The sequence below is a fragment of the Mustela putorius genome, unplaced genomic scaffold, assembly GCF_011764305.1.
Source record: "Mustela putorius furo isolate JIRA1106 unplaced genomic scaffold, ASM1176430v1.1 tig00003859_pilon_pilon_pilon, whole genome shotgun sequence".
Taxonomy (NCBI): domain Eukaryota; kingdom Metazoa; phylum Chordata; class Mammalia; order Carnivora; family Mustelidae; genus Mustela; species Mustela putorius.
The window spans coordinates 23302148-23316642 of NW_025422011.1; the positions used below are offsets into that span (position 1 = coordinate 23302148).

At 35.2% G+C, this 14495-nt stretch overlaps 1 protein-coding gene across 4 annotated transcripts in view; it reads right to left on the reverse strand.

Annotated features, from left to right (window-relative positions):
• The window catches only part of PRMT3 (protein arginine methyltransferase 3), a 129460-nt gene that overhangs the window by 84296 nt on the left and 30669 nt on the right, over positions 1-14495 (reverse strand). For all 4 annotated transcript variants that reach the window (XM_013055890.2, XM_004752135.3, XM_004752136.3 and 1 more), the window contains one exon: positions 1651-1750. In XM_013055890.2, the coding sequence (XP_012911344.1) occupies positions 1651-1750 (100 nt within the window). The remainder of the gene's footprint in view (positions 1-1650; positions 1751-14495) is intronic.

Genomic DNA, 14495 nt, shown 5'->3' on the forward strand with positions numbered 1-14495 from the left:
CAAACCCCATGGAAGATGGCTGTCCCTGGAGCCTAAAAAAAGCAGCCTGCACAATTAGCCCTCCTTCAGTACAGAAGCAAGTAGGAGAAGAGTGTAAAATGCACCTGAGGACAAATAAGCCCAAGATCAGCACAGCCTTTCAATAAAGTTCATATTGTAAATGTGACGATCTCACAAATTCAGTCAACCCAGTTAATTTTTTGCTATTATACCAACTGGCTCTAAGATTTCAACAGAATATTCATACTTCTAGATCAACTTTCAGATTTTAAAATGAAAATTCCTAGAACATCAATATCTAGAAGTATAATTCTGCTAGACTAGACAGGTTAAGAACTATGCAACTAGTTATACCCAGATATGCAAAAATGTTCAACTGAGGTGACAGGAAGTTTAGTAAAGTCTGTCTCAGTTTGCTTATATCCTAATTTGGAGTAATTTAAGAGATATTGTATAATACAGATACATGGCCTGACATTAAGAAAGACAGGACATTCAGTATTACAGCAATACTGGCAAAATGGTCCCTGGGGAAATGAGGACGTCAGCCAACATTTAGTATACACTATTATAAATTATCCCTGAGTAAATGCCTCAAATGTGCTTCCACAAAGCACCTTTAAAAGATGCTGGATTTTTAATTATATGTAACTAAACCCCTATCTTTTCACCCAATTCATAAAAGAAATCAGAGTGCTAATACAAATTCTTTGGTATAAGATAAATAATGACACTGTGATTAAAAATTATTAAAAGCCAACTCTACCATAAAAAAATCAACATACTCTTTCATGTACAAAAGAGGTACTGCTAACAATGGAGACTGTCACCAGATCTAGACCGAAATTTACATATATTAAATCTGAACATTTCAAAAGCTCCCTGAAATCCCTCCTATTTTGCTAGAATTATTGCTATGTTATTCAAAATGTACAGATAATATAAAGCATAATGCATTTTCCCCCCCAAATTTTTGATAAGTTCATTTAGTGAAAATATATGTATCAAATAAGGTTTTTTAAAAAAAGGCTTAAAAACCTTCCAAATACTTAAGAAATCTTTATTTAGAAATACTAACTTGTCTTCATCAAATTGGCATTATCAACAAGTCAAATTAGTTGTTGAATACCATTAGTTTTACTTCATATACATTTAAAAATAAACATTCTGTACCCTGACTTATGATTTCCAAAGCAAATTCTAAAACTATATAACATATCTTAAATTTTATTGTGTGATAAAGGACACTGAGTACATGGCCTGACATTAAGAAAGACAGGACATTCAGTATTACAGCAATACTGGCAACATCATGTTAAGTTGGATCAAATAGTCCTAGTAAGTCCTTACTAGACCTCAAAGACTTTTCAGCAAACATATGTAGTTCTCTACAAATTTAGAAAACAGAAAAACAGTAATTCCTTATTATGATTTTAAAAGTAAAAAAGCTAATTTATTCTCTTTTTAATACAATTACAAATAGCCAGTGTCATATCAGAATAAACTACCATAAAAAGACTGTAGCTGTTTTTAAAATAATGCCATTTTTCTGCCATTTATCAAATATAATTAAATGCAGAAAACTACTATCTTACTCATTGCTTTCTTTTTTAAAAACCAATACAAGTAGTTTTTTCTGCAAACACTTACCATCCACTCAGATATAATAACATCCACTTTTTCTACAGGAAGGCAAACTTCTTCAATCTTTCCTTTAATTAGTGTAATAGTATCTTCAAGTTTATTTAGTCTGAAAATTATCATAATAATTAAATTAGTATGTTAGACTCAGAAAATTAATCATATTATATAATTTCTTGGTAACTGTTCAGGTTATTTTGTATGTTCTAAGTTTGATTACTCCCTGAGCACTAGAATTAATTTTTGATCACTGCATAAATGTCCACAAATGTTTTTGATTAATATGGCAATACCCTGAACCAATACTGAAAACTTCAGCCTGAAAAGAAATCTGAATTTTATCAAGAATGTATGTCAATAAAGTTACTGTTTTGTTTTGTTTTCTTTCCAAAGGGAGGGGTGGAGAGAGACATACAGAGCAGGCAACAAGAGTATATTTTGAAGGCAAGCTGTGTTTCACAGTGGAGAGAGAATTAAAAGCCAGAAACTCTTTATTTGAACTCTTGATCCTTTAGTAATTGTCAGCTAAGTGATCTTCATCAAATTATATCATAATCTTCTGAGACTGTGTGCTCATGTGTAACAGAGAATGAGGATGCCTGCCCTATCTACTTCACAGTCTATTATGAGGATCAAAGTATCTGTGAAAGCAGCACATACATCCTCTCAGCACATTATTTCCTCAAAATACTGTATGCTGCATAAAACCTGACTATCTACTACCACCTTAATTTATTTAACCTTGTCCACTGACACTCATTAGGTATTTTTATATGCTTGGTCTAAGACTAGCACGTATTTTTCACCTTCCTTTTAAAATATAAAGTAGACAACAGAGTTGAGATGATTTCAAAAAGTTAAAAGCAAGCTTCTAAGTTTCTATCTAGTTAAATAAATAAACTCTCAATCCTCAGAGGATGTACATCTGAATTACAAAGGACTTTTTCTGCTAACAAAGGAGGATGTCTTTTCCCAACTTCACTGAGGTATCATTTACATAAAATTAAGTACATTCATTTAAAGGGTAAATTTTGTTGACTTTTACAAGAGAGACATTTGAGTGATCAATATCATCATCAATATACAGAACATTTCTACCTCCTTGAATTCATTAGTACTCTTTCCCAGAAAATCCTCCTGTTCACAAGCAAACATTGATTTTCCTTCTTTCATTACATACTAGGTTTTTATTTTGTAGTTTCTTATAAATGGAATGATAACAAATGTATATTTTTGCATGTGGTTTCTTTCAATAAGCATACTATTTAGATTCATGTATACTTTTGTGTATAGTGCATTCCTTATTGTTGCTTAGTATTCCTGTGTGGATAAAACAATTTTGTTTATCCATACATCCATGGATGGAATTTCTGCCTGCCGCTCCCTCTGACTGCACTCTCTCTTTCGCAAATAAATAAAATCTTAAAAAAAAAAAATGTTCATAGGGATAATGGTCTGTAGTTTATTTTCTTGGAATATCTGTTTGACTTTAGTATCATTGTAATAGCCTTTTAAATTATGTTGTGAAGGGTTCTGTCCACCTCTAAGAGTTTAGTATTAATTCTTCATTAAATGCTATAAGAAATTTGCTATTTGAGCTTGCAGTTTAATTTATGGGAAGGATTGTAATTACCAACTCATTTTCTTTTTTCTTCTTCCTCCTTCCTTCCTTCAGATTTTATTTATTTATTTAAGATAGAAAGAGCGAGAGATGAAGCCCAGGGAGGGGGAGAAGGAGAAGGAGGGTCCAGCTGAGCAAAGAGCCTTGATGCAAGGCTTGATCCTAGGACCCTGGGATCATGACCTGAACTGCACGTAGATGGTTAACAGACTGAGCCACCCAAGCACCCACCCACTCATTTAATTTATTAGATCTAGGTATATTCAGATTTTCTAGTTCTTCTAGAATCAATTTTGACTTTCATTTTTCAGAGTATTTTTCCATTTTACCTAAATTGCTATTATTTATTGGCATAAAGGTGTTTGTAATATTCCTTCATTATCCTTTGACTATATGATCTGTAGTGATGTTCCCCTCTTCAATCCTAATACTGATAATTTGTATCTCCTTGAAAATTCCAGTTAGAGGTTTATTAATGCTATCTTCTTTAAATATATTTTGTTATCATTAATTTTCTCTATTGTTTTGTTTTGTATTGCATTGACCTCTGATCTTTACTTTCTTTCTTGGTATATTTCACTTTTCTTTCTCTACTATATCTTAAGATGGAACATTAGGATCATGGATTTTAAATACTTCTTCTTTTCTAATATAAGCATTTAAAACTAAATTTCCTCCTGAGTATGGCTTTGGCTGCATCCCACAAATTTTGATACCCTGTACTTTTAATGCAGTTCAAAATATTTTCTATAGTCTTTCTTTTGTTATTTCTTCTTTGAACCATGTGTTATTTAGAAATGTGTTATTTAACTGCCAAATATTTTGGATCTATCAGATATCTTTCTGTTATTGATTTATAATTAAATTTTAGTAAACCAAGAAGCTCAGTCTATGAGATTTAAATTTTTTTCAACTTATTGAGACTTCTTTTTATTGTCTTATATGTAATCTATTTTCATGAATGTTCTATGTGCACTTAAAAAGAATATCTTTCTGGGGTGCCTGGGTGGCTCAGTGGGTTAGGCCTCTGCCTTCAGCTTGGGTCATGATCTCAGGGTCCTGGGGGATCGAGCCCCGCATTGGGCTCTCTGCACAGTGGGGAGCCTGCTTCTTCCTCTCTCTCTCTCTCTGCCGGCTTCTCTGCCTACTTGTGATCTCTCTCTTAAAAAAAAAAAAAAAAGAATATCATTCTGCTATATTTTTTGATAAAGTGTTATGTAAGTGTCAACTAGATCTTCTATACTTCTATTCATTTTCTATCTACTGTTCTATCAATTATTGACAGAAAAGTACTGATTATCTCCTGACATGATTATAAACTTGTCTATTTCTCCTTTAATTTGTCAGTTTTTGCTTCATGTATTCTGAAGCCTTTGTTAGATGACTACAGGTTTAGTATTATCACATATTCTTGATTATTTAATCTCTTTATCATTATGAAATACCCTCTGAACGCCTAAAGTTTTATGTTTTGCTTATATATTTATATATTCGTTTCAGCTTTATAAATTATTTATGTCTTCATACCATTATCTTTCCCCATTCTTTTACTTCTAATCTATGGCATTTTTGTATTTAGACTGGATTTTTTTGAAGCTATAAAACAGATGGGTCTTATGTTTATCCAGTCTGACAATCTCGATCTTTTTATGTACTTATTTATGTATTATTTATTTATTTATCTGCCTTAAAAAAAAAAAATTATGTTCAATTAGCCAACATATAGTACATCATTAGTTTCTGATGTAGAGCACTGGGTGTTACACTTAATCTGTCTTTTAATTGAATCTTTAGAACAAGGACTGTAAAATTATGGCCTTCTAGCCTGTGCCCATTTTTGTACATTCATAGGCTTAGGCGTTGTTAAGAAGGAAGAAGCAAGCAAGAAGGAAGCAGCACAAGTGACAGATAAAGTTTAAAATATTTACAATCTGGCCATTTACAAAAAGGTTTGCCAACACTTGCTTTTAGAGCACTACAGAAGCATAGCTAAGACAAAGAATATAGTGAGAAAATCTACAATAGAAAAAAATGAGGTCACAGAAAGAAAAGAAATAAAAGGAACAGGAAAAAAAAAAACCCTTGAAGAAATAAAGGATGAGGGACACCTGGGTAGCTCAATCCATTAAGTGTCTGCCTTCAGCTCAGATCATGATCCCAGGGTCCTGGGATTAAGTCCTGCATCAGGCTCCTTGCTCAGCAGGGAGCCTGCTTCTCCCTCTGCCTACAATTCCCCTTGCTTTTATTCTCACACTCTCTTGCTCTCTCTGGTCTTAAAAAAAAAAAAAAAAAAAAGGATAGGCATTTTCTTGAACTGGCTAAACACATTAAGCCATAGATGAATCCAAAGAATCTAAGACTAATTTCTTTTAAATCTATAAATTACAACTTCAATAATCAAAAACAAAGACAATAATCTCCAACAAAGACAGGTTATCTCCAATAAAAATAAGTTACTCTGACATGTGGCTTCTTAATAGCAACAACAGAGGCCAGAAAGGTAATAGAATGATAATACCAATGAACTAGAGCAGAGGTGTGCAAATTTTTTATTAAATTGCCAAATAATAAATATTTTAGACTCCCAGGCCATATGGTTTCTGCTTGCAACTACTCAAGTGCTATTGTTGGATAAAAGCAGCAATAGACAATATGTAAACAAAAGGGCATGGCTATATCCTAACTTTATTTACAAAACATGTGGCCAGTCCATGGGTGAAGTTTATGGACTTCCATACTAGAGCATTATGACACCAATCCAGAACTGCCACACAGATAAATTATCTCCAAGATAGAAGCAGAATATATTTTTGAACAAACCAATACCATTTTGATTTTGTTTGGCTACAGCCATACGTACACAATGAAAAAAATGTTAAAGAATTTGTTCAGAAAGATGGAAAATGATCTGAGATACTGAAATATGAAGGAATAAGAACAGAGGATGGACTTATGGGTGAATGAATACAAAGGATCATGAACCACAGATTTTACCCAGAGTCAAGCTTTACAATTTCAGAAATACAGGCAATTTAGAGGTCCTAATTAGGGAGAAGTCTGGGACATTAAGGGCAGCTGCTTTGGTCTTTCCTTCTCTCTGTCAGGCATGTATTCTCTCACCCAGTGTAGACACGATTTCTAAGTAAGGAGCTCCTCTCCATGTACCAGATTGTTCCCTACTACATGAGTCTCATGACTACTAATATCTTTCAAATTATTAATGAAGCTTAGTACTGGGTAATATCTCTGGGTAATCAGATTCGTGTGAGTCTACTGGAAAGTAAGTTAGCTCAGTGTGGTGCTAGTAGGAGAACTCTCATACAGATCCATGAACACAAAGGTTCGGGGCACTTTTAAACCAGGAAAAGGAAGGAACTAAAAAAATAGAAAGATTAATCCTCAGATGGTTACCTAGACATTTTTGGTATGAAATGGGAATACTCAGACTCATAGAAACTGACCATTGGCCAGGCAGGCATCAGTAGGCAGAAGGGAAGACAGTGAAAAGTTCTATTCTCTGGCTGTTATTCGCATGTCTGAGAAATACTAGTCCTTTCAGGGAGGAGAGAGAGGCAGGAGAAAAAAAACCCTGCAAGAACAATTTTTCCTCTCACTGGAAGGCCTCCTTGTGCTTATATGGCTACTTGGGGAGATGGAAGTATCCATTAGGAAAGTAATGAATTTAAGGCTATGGATTATCCCAAAGGTAGGTGGAGGACAAGGTGAGAGGACTCCTGAGTGCGGAGTGTATTGTGAAAGAAATAGGGCATTTCACAAAGACATACTAGAAAAGCTTAGTGAATCATTACTGGCATGGACAATCAGGAGGATACATCACTTATTTTACACACAACAGAGTCGAAAGGATTACTTGAGTTGATGATGGATTCCTATATTGCGGTGAACAGGTGCTTCTAGGTGGTACAACAACTAAATGCTCAGTAAGAGTTGGGCTACAGTATATCTACCCCATGAGGGTAACTGCTCTATCCCCTTCCCAAAACACAAATAGCCCTCTAAAGCAGAAGGAATGCTGTGAGTGCAAGTAAACTTCGACTGGCTTTACAAGGAACAATATAATCGAATGCTACTGACAGAGATGATGATGTGGAACTCAGTGACTCCTCATTCTTGAGCATTTTATGCAACCTTGTAATCAAGATGTAGTTTCTGATTACATTAATTACCAAGAATAGGACTCCATGATATTGCTGACATACAAAAAAGTGGGGGGGGGGGGTCAACAAAAGAAGAAAATGGAGTAAACAAAAACCAGCTCATTGAGAAGGACAGTTTAGATGGCTTTGGAAAAACAGTGTGAAAAGAGGAATTAGGTAAGTTCACGACTAAGGAGTTAGTAACAAGCTTTGTAGAGGATGGTTCATATCTTAGTAGATTCATTAGGGTCTTTACAGGCTTATTCTTAGCAGAAATTATTGCAGAAAATGTTAGAAGAAGAAGTTAAAACAGCTGACTTGTGATTCATGTATAACCTTTACTGGGGGATATTCAACCTGTGGGTAAATTTTCCATTCAAAGTGACTTAATGTCTTTCAATTATCTGGGAAGTTAGAAATTAACAATACACTTGGGTATTTTAATTTCCACTGTTTAAGTGCTTCATGTTCCTTACAGAAATACAACTGATTATTTTTAAGTTATGTCAGTCACTATACAGTATATCATTAGTTTTTGATGTAAGGAGGGCATTATTGCATGGAGCACTGGGTGTTATGTGCAAACAATGAATCATGGAACACCACATCAAATACAATTAATTTTTGTATATTAATTTCTATTCAGCATCTTGATAATTTTATTATTGGAATAATTTACTTATCATTTATTTCTGAAGGGCATATTTATAAACATACCATTAGTAAATCTGAATAGTTTTCTTTTCTCATTTTCAATTCTCGTAACTTTCTTTTTAATGCCTTGCTGTACTGGGATCTCCTTTACAGAGTTAGACAGAAATAGTGATGGCAGGTATCTCTGTCCTGTTCCTGAACTTAAAGCAAATGCTTTCAATGCCTCATCAAGACATGGGCCTTAGGGCTTATGTTTTTTTGTAGGTACTGTATCTCATGTTAGGACATTCATTTTTAGCTCTAGTTCACTAAGAACTGTAATCCATTGATATACTGCATGGATATGGGATTTTATTAAGCCATTTTTTCTGCATCTAGTGAGATGATCTCAATAGACTGTTCTGGCTGATGTTCTCATACGTAACCAACCTTACATTCCTGGGATAAACTTTACCTTTCAATATATTGCTCAATTAGTTTTCTAATATTTTGATTAAAATTTTTGCATATATGTTCATGAATGAGTAACCTGTAATTTTCTGTTCTACTGCCTTAGTAGAATTTCAGTATAAAGGTTATACTGCCCTCATATATGGGTGCTTGATTCTTGACAAAGATGAATGACACTGCACAGTGGAGAGGAAAGAATGGTCCCTGTAATAAGTGAGACTGGGACAACTAGGTCACTTAAACAGATTACAAAAAAAAAAAAAAAGAATAAAACTGGATCACTACTTCATCCCATATACAAAAACAATGCCCAAGAGATCACAGGCCTAAATGTAAAAAACACAACTATCAAGTATTTACACCAGAACATAGGAGAATATCTCAATAAGCTCAAAAACAGCCTTAAACAAGAATGCTGCTCTATGAAAATTGAGAATTCAGTACATCAAAAGACACTATGAAGGGAAAACACACACAAGAACGAGAGAAGATATCTGCACTATATAAAACCTAGAAATTACTAAAATTTTAAAAATATAAAGATCTTCTACAAATAAAGGAGAAGCTCCAACTCAACAAAAATCTGAGAAAAGATATCAACAGATATTTCACAGAAAAGAAAACTCAAATGGCCAGTAATCACCTAAAAAGGTGCTCAGCCTAATTAATAACCATAGAAATGCAAATTTAAATTGTAATGAGGTGCTCTAAGACCAACTGGAAAAAAATGGAAAAGATGAGACAATACCAACCAGAACCATTATGTATAAAAAGCCTGTAACAGAATTTTTCATAATAGCTCTAATCTGAAAAACCTAAAAAATGTCCATCAAGAACAGATCAGAAAACTGTGATATAGTCATCAACTGCAGTCCTTACAATAATAACCATGAATGAACTCCAGTTACACATACCATGAATGAACACTAAAAAAAAAAATGCTGAGCAAAAGAACCTAGACAAAAAGAATGCATAACATATCAATTTATTTATTTAAAAATCAAGAGTTGAGTAAACTAAACTATCTTAAATGGAAGTCGATGTCAGTGGTTAAAGTAGAAAGCAAAGTAGTCATTACTATCAAAGTAACTCAAATAGGCAAGGGCAGCATCTGACTGAAAAAGGACAAATGGAGGTGGGTGGGTGGTAATGTTCTATTTCTCGTTATTTATGCACATTTAATACATGTTATATTTCATGCAAAAGTTAAGAAAAAGGGATTGTTTATCATATTTGAGTTTTTTTTCAAATAAGTACTTAATAAAATTCTTTCTGATAAAATTGCCGTGGTTGCTTATTATTTACTGAAATATTTATGTGGTTCTAATAATTACAAACACTTCAAAAGAAACAAAAAGTGAGCTTCCTAGAAGAGCAAAATGTTCCCATTGCCTAGAAATATCATCAGAATGCTAATGCTGAAACAAGATGTGTTCTGTAAAAGGCCATCTGCTCAGGCTGTTTATTGTCTGCTACAAGTCATAATCCTACTTGCATCAGTAATTACTTGTTCAAATATAAATATAGCAGGAAAGATTAAGATTTCAGGCAATACACAGAAAAAAAGACAAAGGCCATAAGTCCCAGTAATTCTGTATGAAACAGTTCAACACAGATATCATTCACATACATAACCTCTTTCTTGAGACTGCTCATCTTAATCATCACCTGATTCCCCATTCATGAAAAAAACTATACATTTTGTTGACTTTTCTCAAGTGTCTACTCACTAAACCTTTCTTTGGCATAAAAGCATGCCAAATGAATTTTATCTCTAGAATCACCTGCTCAGAAATTAGCTTTAATCCACAGAAATATGACAATGTAGTAAGAAGAATATTTTAAGTAAGTCTCTTAACTCCAGTGAGTACTCCAGTGAGTATTGAAACCATCTATTTTCTGAGTGAAAATTCTGTTAAGAAATAAGATGGGAAAATATTGGTCATTCTGTCATAAAAGTAGCAATTTTATTTCATGATTCGGAATATCAGCATGATTAATTATCTTATACTGGGCATATAGATTTGAAAGACACAGTCCATCCATTTAAGAACATGGTCTAAGGGAGATAGAACAGTAAGCAGCATAGGGTATCACAGGAGCTTATATAAGAAGCCCTTAAGGGAGGGACATCTGAGTTTAACCAGGAAAAGACAGAGCACCCACAAAGACATGTATGTCTTTGTGTGTAAGGGAGGGTCATATTTGTATGCACACATCTGTGTGTGTGTGTATAAAAGAGAAATGCAAATCCGAAGAACTATAAATAGCTCGATATGATTAGTGCAAGAACACAGTGACGAAGTTGAGAGGTAGAGGTGATACTGAAGAGTCTAGATTTTATTTAAAGACAGTGAATTGCCATTTCAGGATTTTTTAGAACGGGAAGCATAGGATCAAATGCGTAATGTACCTCTGATGTGACATAGATTAAAGACCTGGTCTAGTCCAAAGAAAAACATGGTGTAATAGGGAGTTAAATGCAAGCAGCGTAAAGCATCAGAGAAGTTCCTGCAATGAAGACCTGTAGTCAAGTAGGTGGCATTTAAAGTTTGTGACAAAGTAATTATGGAGTTCATCTAGAAGAATATATGAGTGCTAGGGAAGGGCAGGGAGGGAATATCCTGATACAAAAACATATAAGGTTTACGTAATATTATTTTGCTTTCATTTCACTGTGGCACCCAAGCACAGATACTTCTCTTTTGTTCCCTAAGCACACGGAAATGTCAATAAAGCAATGTAAAATACAACAATAAATTGATAAATGTGTAAAGATTTTAGGAGGTGATATCAAAGAAGCAAAGATTCTAATAATTTAGTGGAAGAAAAAACGGAATTAAATTCTATTGGTAAACTTGTCAAGAAGGCTCCAGGGCTTGGTGTACACAGCAGAGATTATAGTGCAGGTGGAAGCCATTCTTCACAACACAGAGCCCTGCAGTTAAAAGGTATACAAGGTAGAAGTGACAGACACTGAAAAATCAATGACAGAAAGGGGAGGTCTCCCTCTGCTCCCCTCAGAGACAAATTACATTCTACCTACCTTTACTAAAAAATCTAGTCCTCCATTCATAAATCCAACAAAAAAATAAGGATTCCTTTTTTTTTTTTTAAGATTTTATTTATTTATTTGACAGACTGACAGAGAGAGAACACAAGCAGGGGGAGCTGTAGAGGGAGAGGGAGAAGAAGGCTCCCCCCCACCCAAGGAAGCTTGACCTGCAGTTGGATCCCAGGACACTTCACCTAAGCTGAAGGCAGACTGAGCCACCCAGGTGCCCCCCAAAACAAGGATTCTTAACCATTTGAGACCAATGGTAGATGTAAGTACATCCCATGAAAAATAAATACACGACCAGGCAGGTCATTCCAAATGCAGGCCCCTGCCATGGAGTCAGAGTAAGGCGTGTGTATTCCTAGAATACAATGAACTGCCTCCCTCCCAAATTATCATTTGTGTTTACAGGTGTGTAGCTGTGGAATTACGAACACTGAGAACATTTATTGTTTAAAATTAGCAATAATTCAGCTTCTACTATAATGAAAAAAAAAATGATGAAAAGAATCATGTAGATTCAGGCATAGAAAATGGGCTTTCAGGTTTGATGTTGATTTACCTTTGAATGTTTGATGTCCCAGGTCTTAAAAATTTATTAATTTATAAATTCATTCATTAAATAAATATTTAAATCGAATACCTACCATGTGCCACACACATCACTTTTCCTGGTGGCAAAAAAAAAAAAAAAAAAAGAGAGAGAAAAATCCCTGCCTAAACTTGAGGAACTGAAATTCTGGAAAAACTTGCATTTCTATATATTTCATCTCCTGACCTAAAGCCTTTTTTAAAAAGCCTTACCAAGCGGCACCTGGGTGGCTCAGTGATTAAGGCCTCTGCCTTCCGCTCAGGTCATGATCCTGAGGTCCTGGGGGATCGGGATCCTAGGATCAAGCCCCGCATTGGGCTCTCTGCTCAGCGGGGAGCCTGCATCCCTTCCTCTCTCTCTGCCTGCCTCTCTGCCTACTTGTGATCTGTCAGATAAATAAATAAAAATCTTTAATAAATAAATAAATAAATAAATAGCCTTACCAAAATGCTGATAGTGATCTCTCATACTAGGATCACAGAAAATCTTTAGTTTCTTCTTTATCCTCTCTACGTCTTCCCAACACAAAACACATCCTTTCCCCCTACTTTTTTACTTAAAGGGGATGAGAACTGAGTAGGGAAATCAGTCCCACTGCCCTGGAGAGAATGGCTGACAGCTGCTGGAAGCAAAGGCAAAGTACAAATAACCAAACCGGTTACATGCAGCTGTCTGAACTTAGGTGAGAAATGTAAGAATTTGAATTCTGGATTCAAGACATGTCAATGATAGATGAGGGATGGATCTGAGAAAACAGTAAGGGTTCTCAGTTAACAGGATTCTCCCCAACAGGAATGTTGGCAAAAAAAAGAAGCAAAGGTCAAGTATGAATCCCAGGTTTTCAATTTTTACCCATGAGAAAAGCACCAATGCAGATCTATTCTCTCAGATCTTATCTCTGGAACCAGGGCAATAATTCCTGACCGGACTCTACAGAACTCCTGAACACTCACATAGTTGGAGGGTAATGATGCTCTTCTATATGCCCCAAGCCATGGACCAGCCTGACAGCATGTTTAAAGCAAACATGAATATTCCTGATGTGTACGTGGGGTCTGACATGCATTTACACCATGGTGGTGGGGGGAAGGTCACAGAGCAGGCACCTATATGACCAGCTCTCTTTGAGAACTAGGGACTCTAAGACTCAAGCAAACTTCCTCAAGAAGAGACATCTCACATGTGCCTCTGAGATTTGCAGCTAGAGAGAAATGTACATTTTGCGTGACTCTTGCAAAGAAAGGATTACTTGGGAGCCTCTACATGACCTCTTTACTGAAGGGTATCTTTTTCTTGCTGTCCCTGAACTATGTCTTTTGCTATGTAATAAATCTTAACTGTGAATACAACTCTATATTGAATGTAAGGAGTTTTCCCAGTGAACCACTGGACTAGAGGGCAGTCATGAGACCTTCAAAACAGGATCACTGAGGGGACAGGAAATTAAGAATTTGGTGGGGTGGGAGAAGAAATGAATTTAGTTTTCTTGTACAGTGTCTCGGTCACCTTCATTACCTTCATTAGAATTCTACGGTTTTTGAGCAGCAAATGTGTTTTTTGCCATTTTAACTTCATTAGCAGTTCAAAATTCTCTGCAGCTTTAACACACTTTTCTGTGTTATTTCCATTAAATTAGGAACAAAATTTGAAGGAACATCCTTACTTCAAGAATTTATCCTGGTATATTTTGTGATCTTGTTCCAAACCTGATAGAGGGGTCATCACTATCTTTAAAATCATTATGTTAATTCTTCTCAAAGAACTTTACCAAGCATCTGCCATGAATCAGACACTTTGCTAGGTGTTCAGAATAAAATGATTAAGAAAATATAGCTCCTGTCCGAGAATCCAGAGGACACCTAAATAAACATGACAACAGATCAAATATTCTCTAGGCTTTTCTTAATGTTTCATTTCTAACAGTATTCTAGATACAGGCAATATAAAAGATTGCATCTTGAATGTCATGGTGAGACTGAAAGCATTGCACCGTGGCTGTATGATAGATCAACCTTCTCCTGGAAGCTCCTGTGCAACAACATGCAGAACTCTGAATAATGAGCTATTCCATGGCTGAGTCAATGAGAAGCCAAAGGCAGCCTGAGTTACAGCAAAAATTTTACCAGATGCTACCCCTGCTTCCTGAGGGTGAACACAGTATACAATTGTCTGGCAATTCCATAGCTTTGCTGTCCTTAGGTAAGTTTATGTTTCTAAAATGATCATTCACTGTGGAGTTCAAAGTACAACAGCATGAATAAGAAACAATTTTTCATCCTTCCATATTTCACTTGGAGTTCTATTTGGCCCTGCTAATACAAC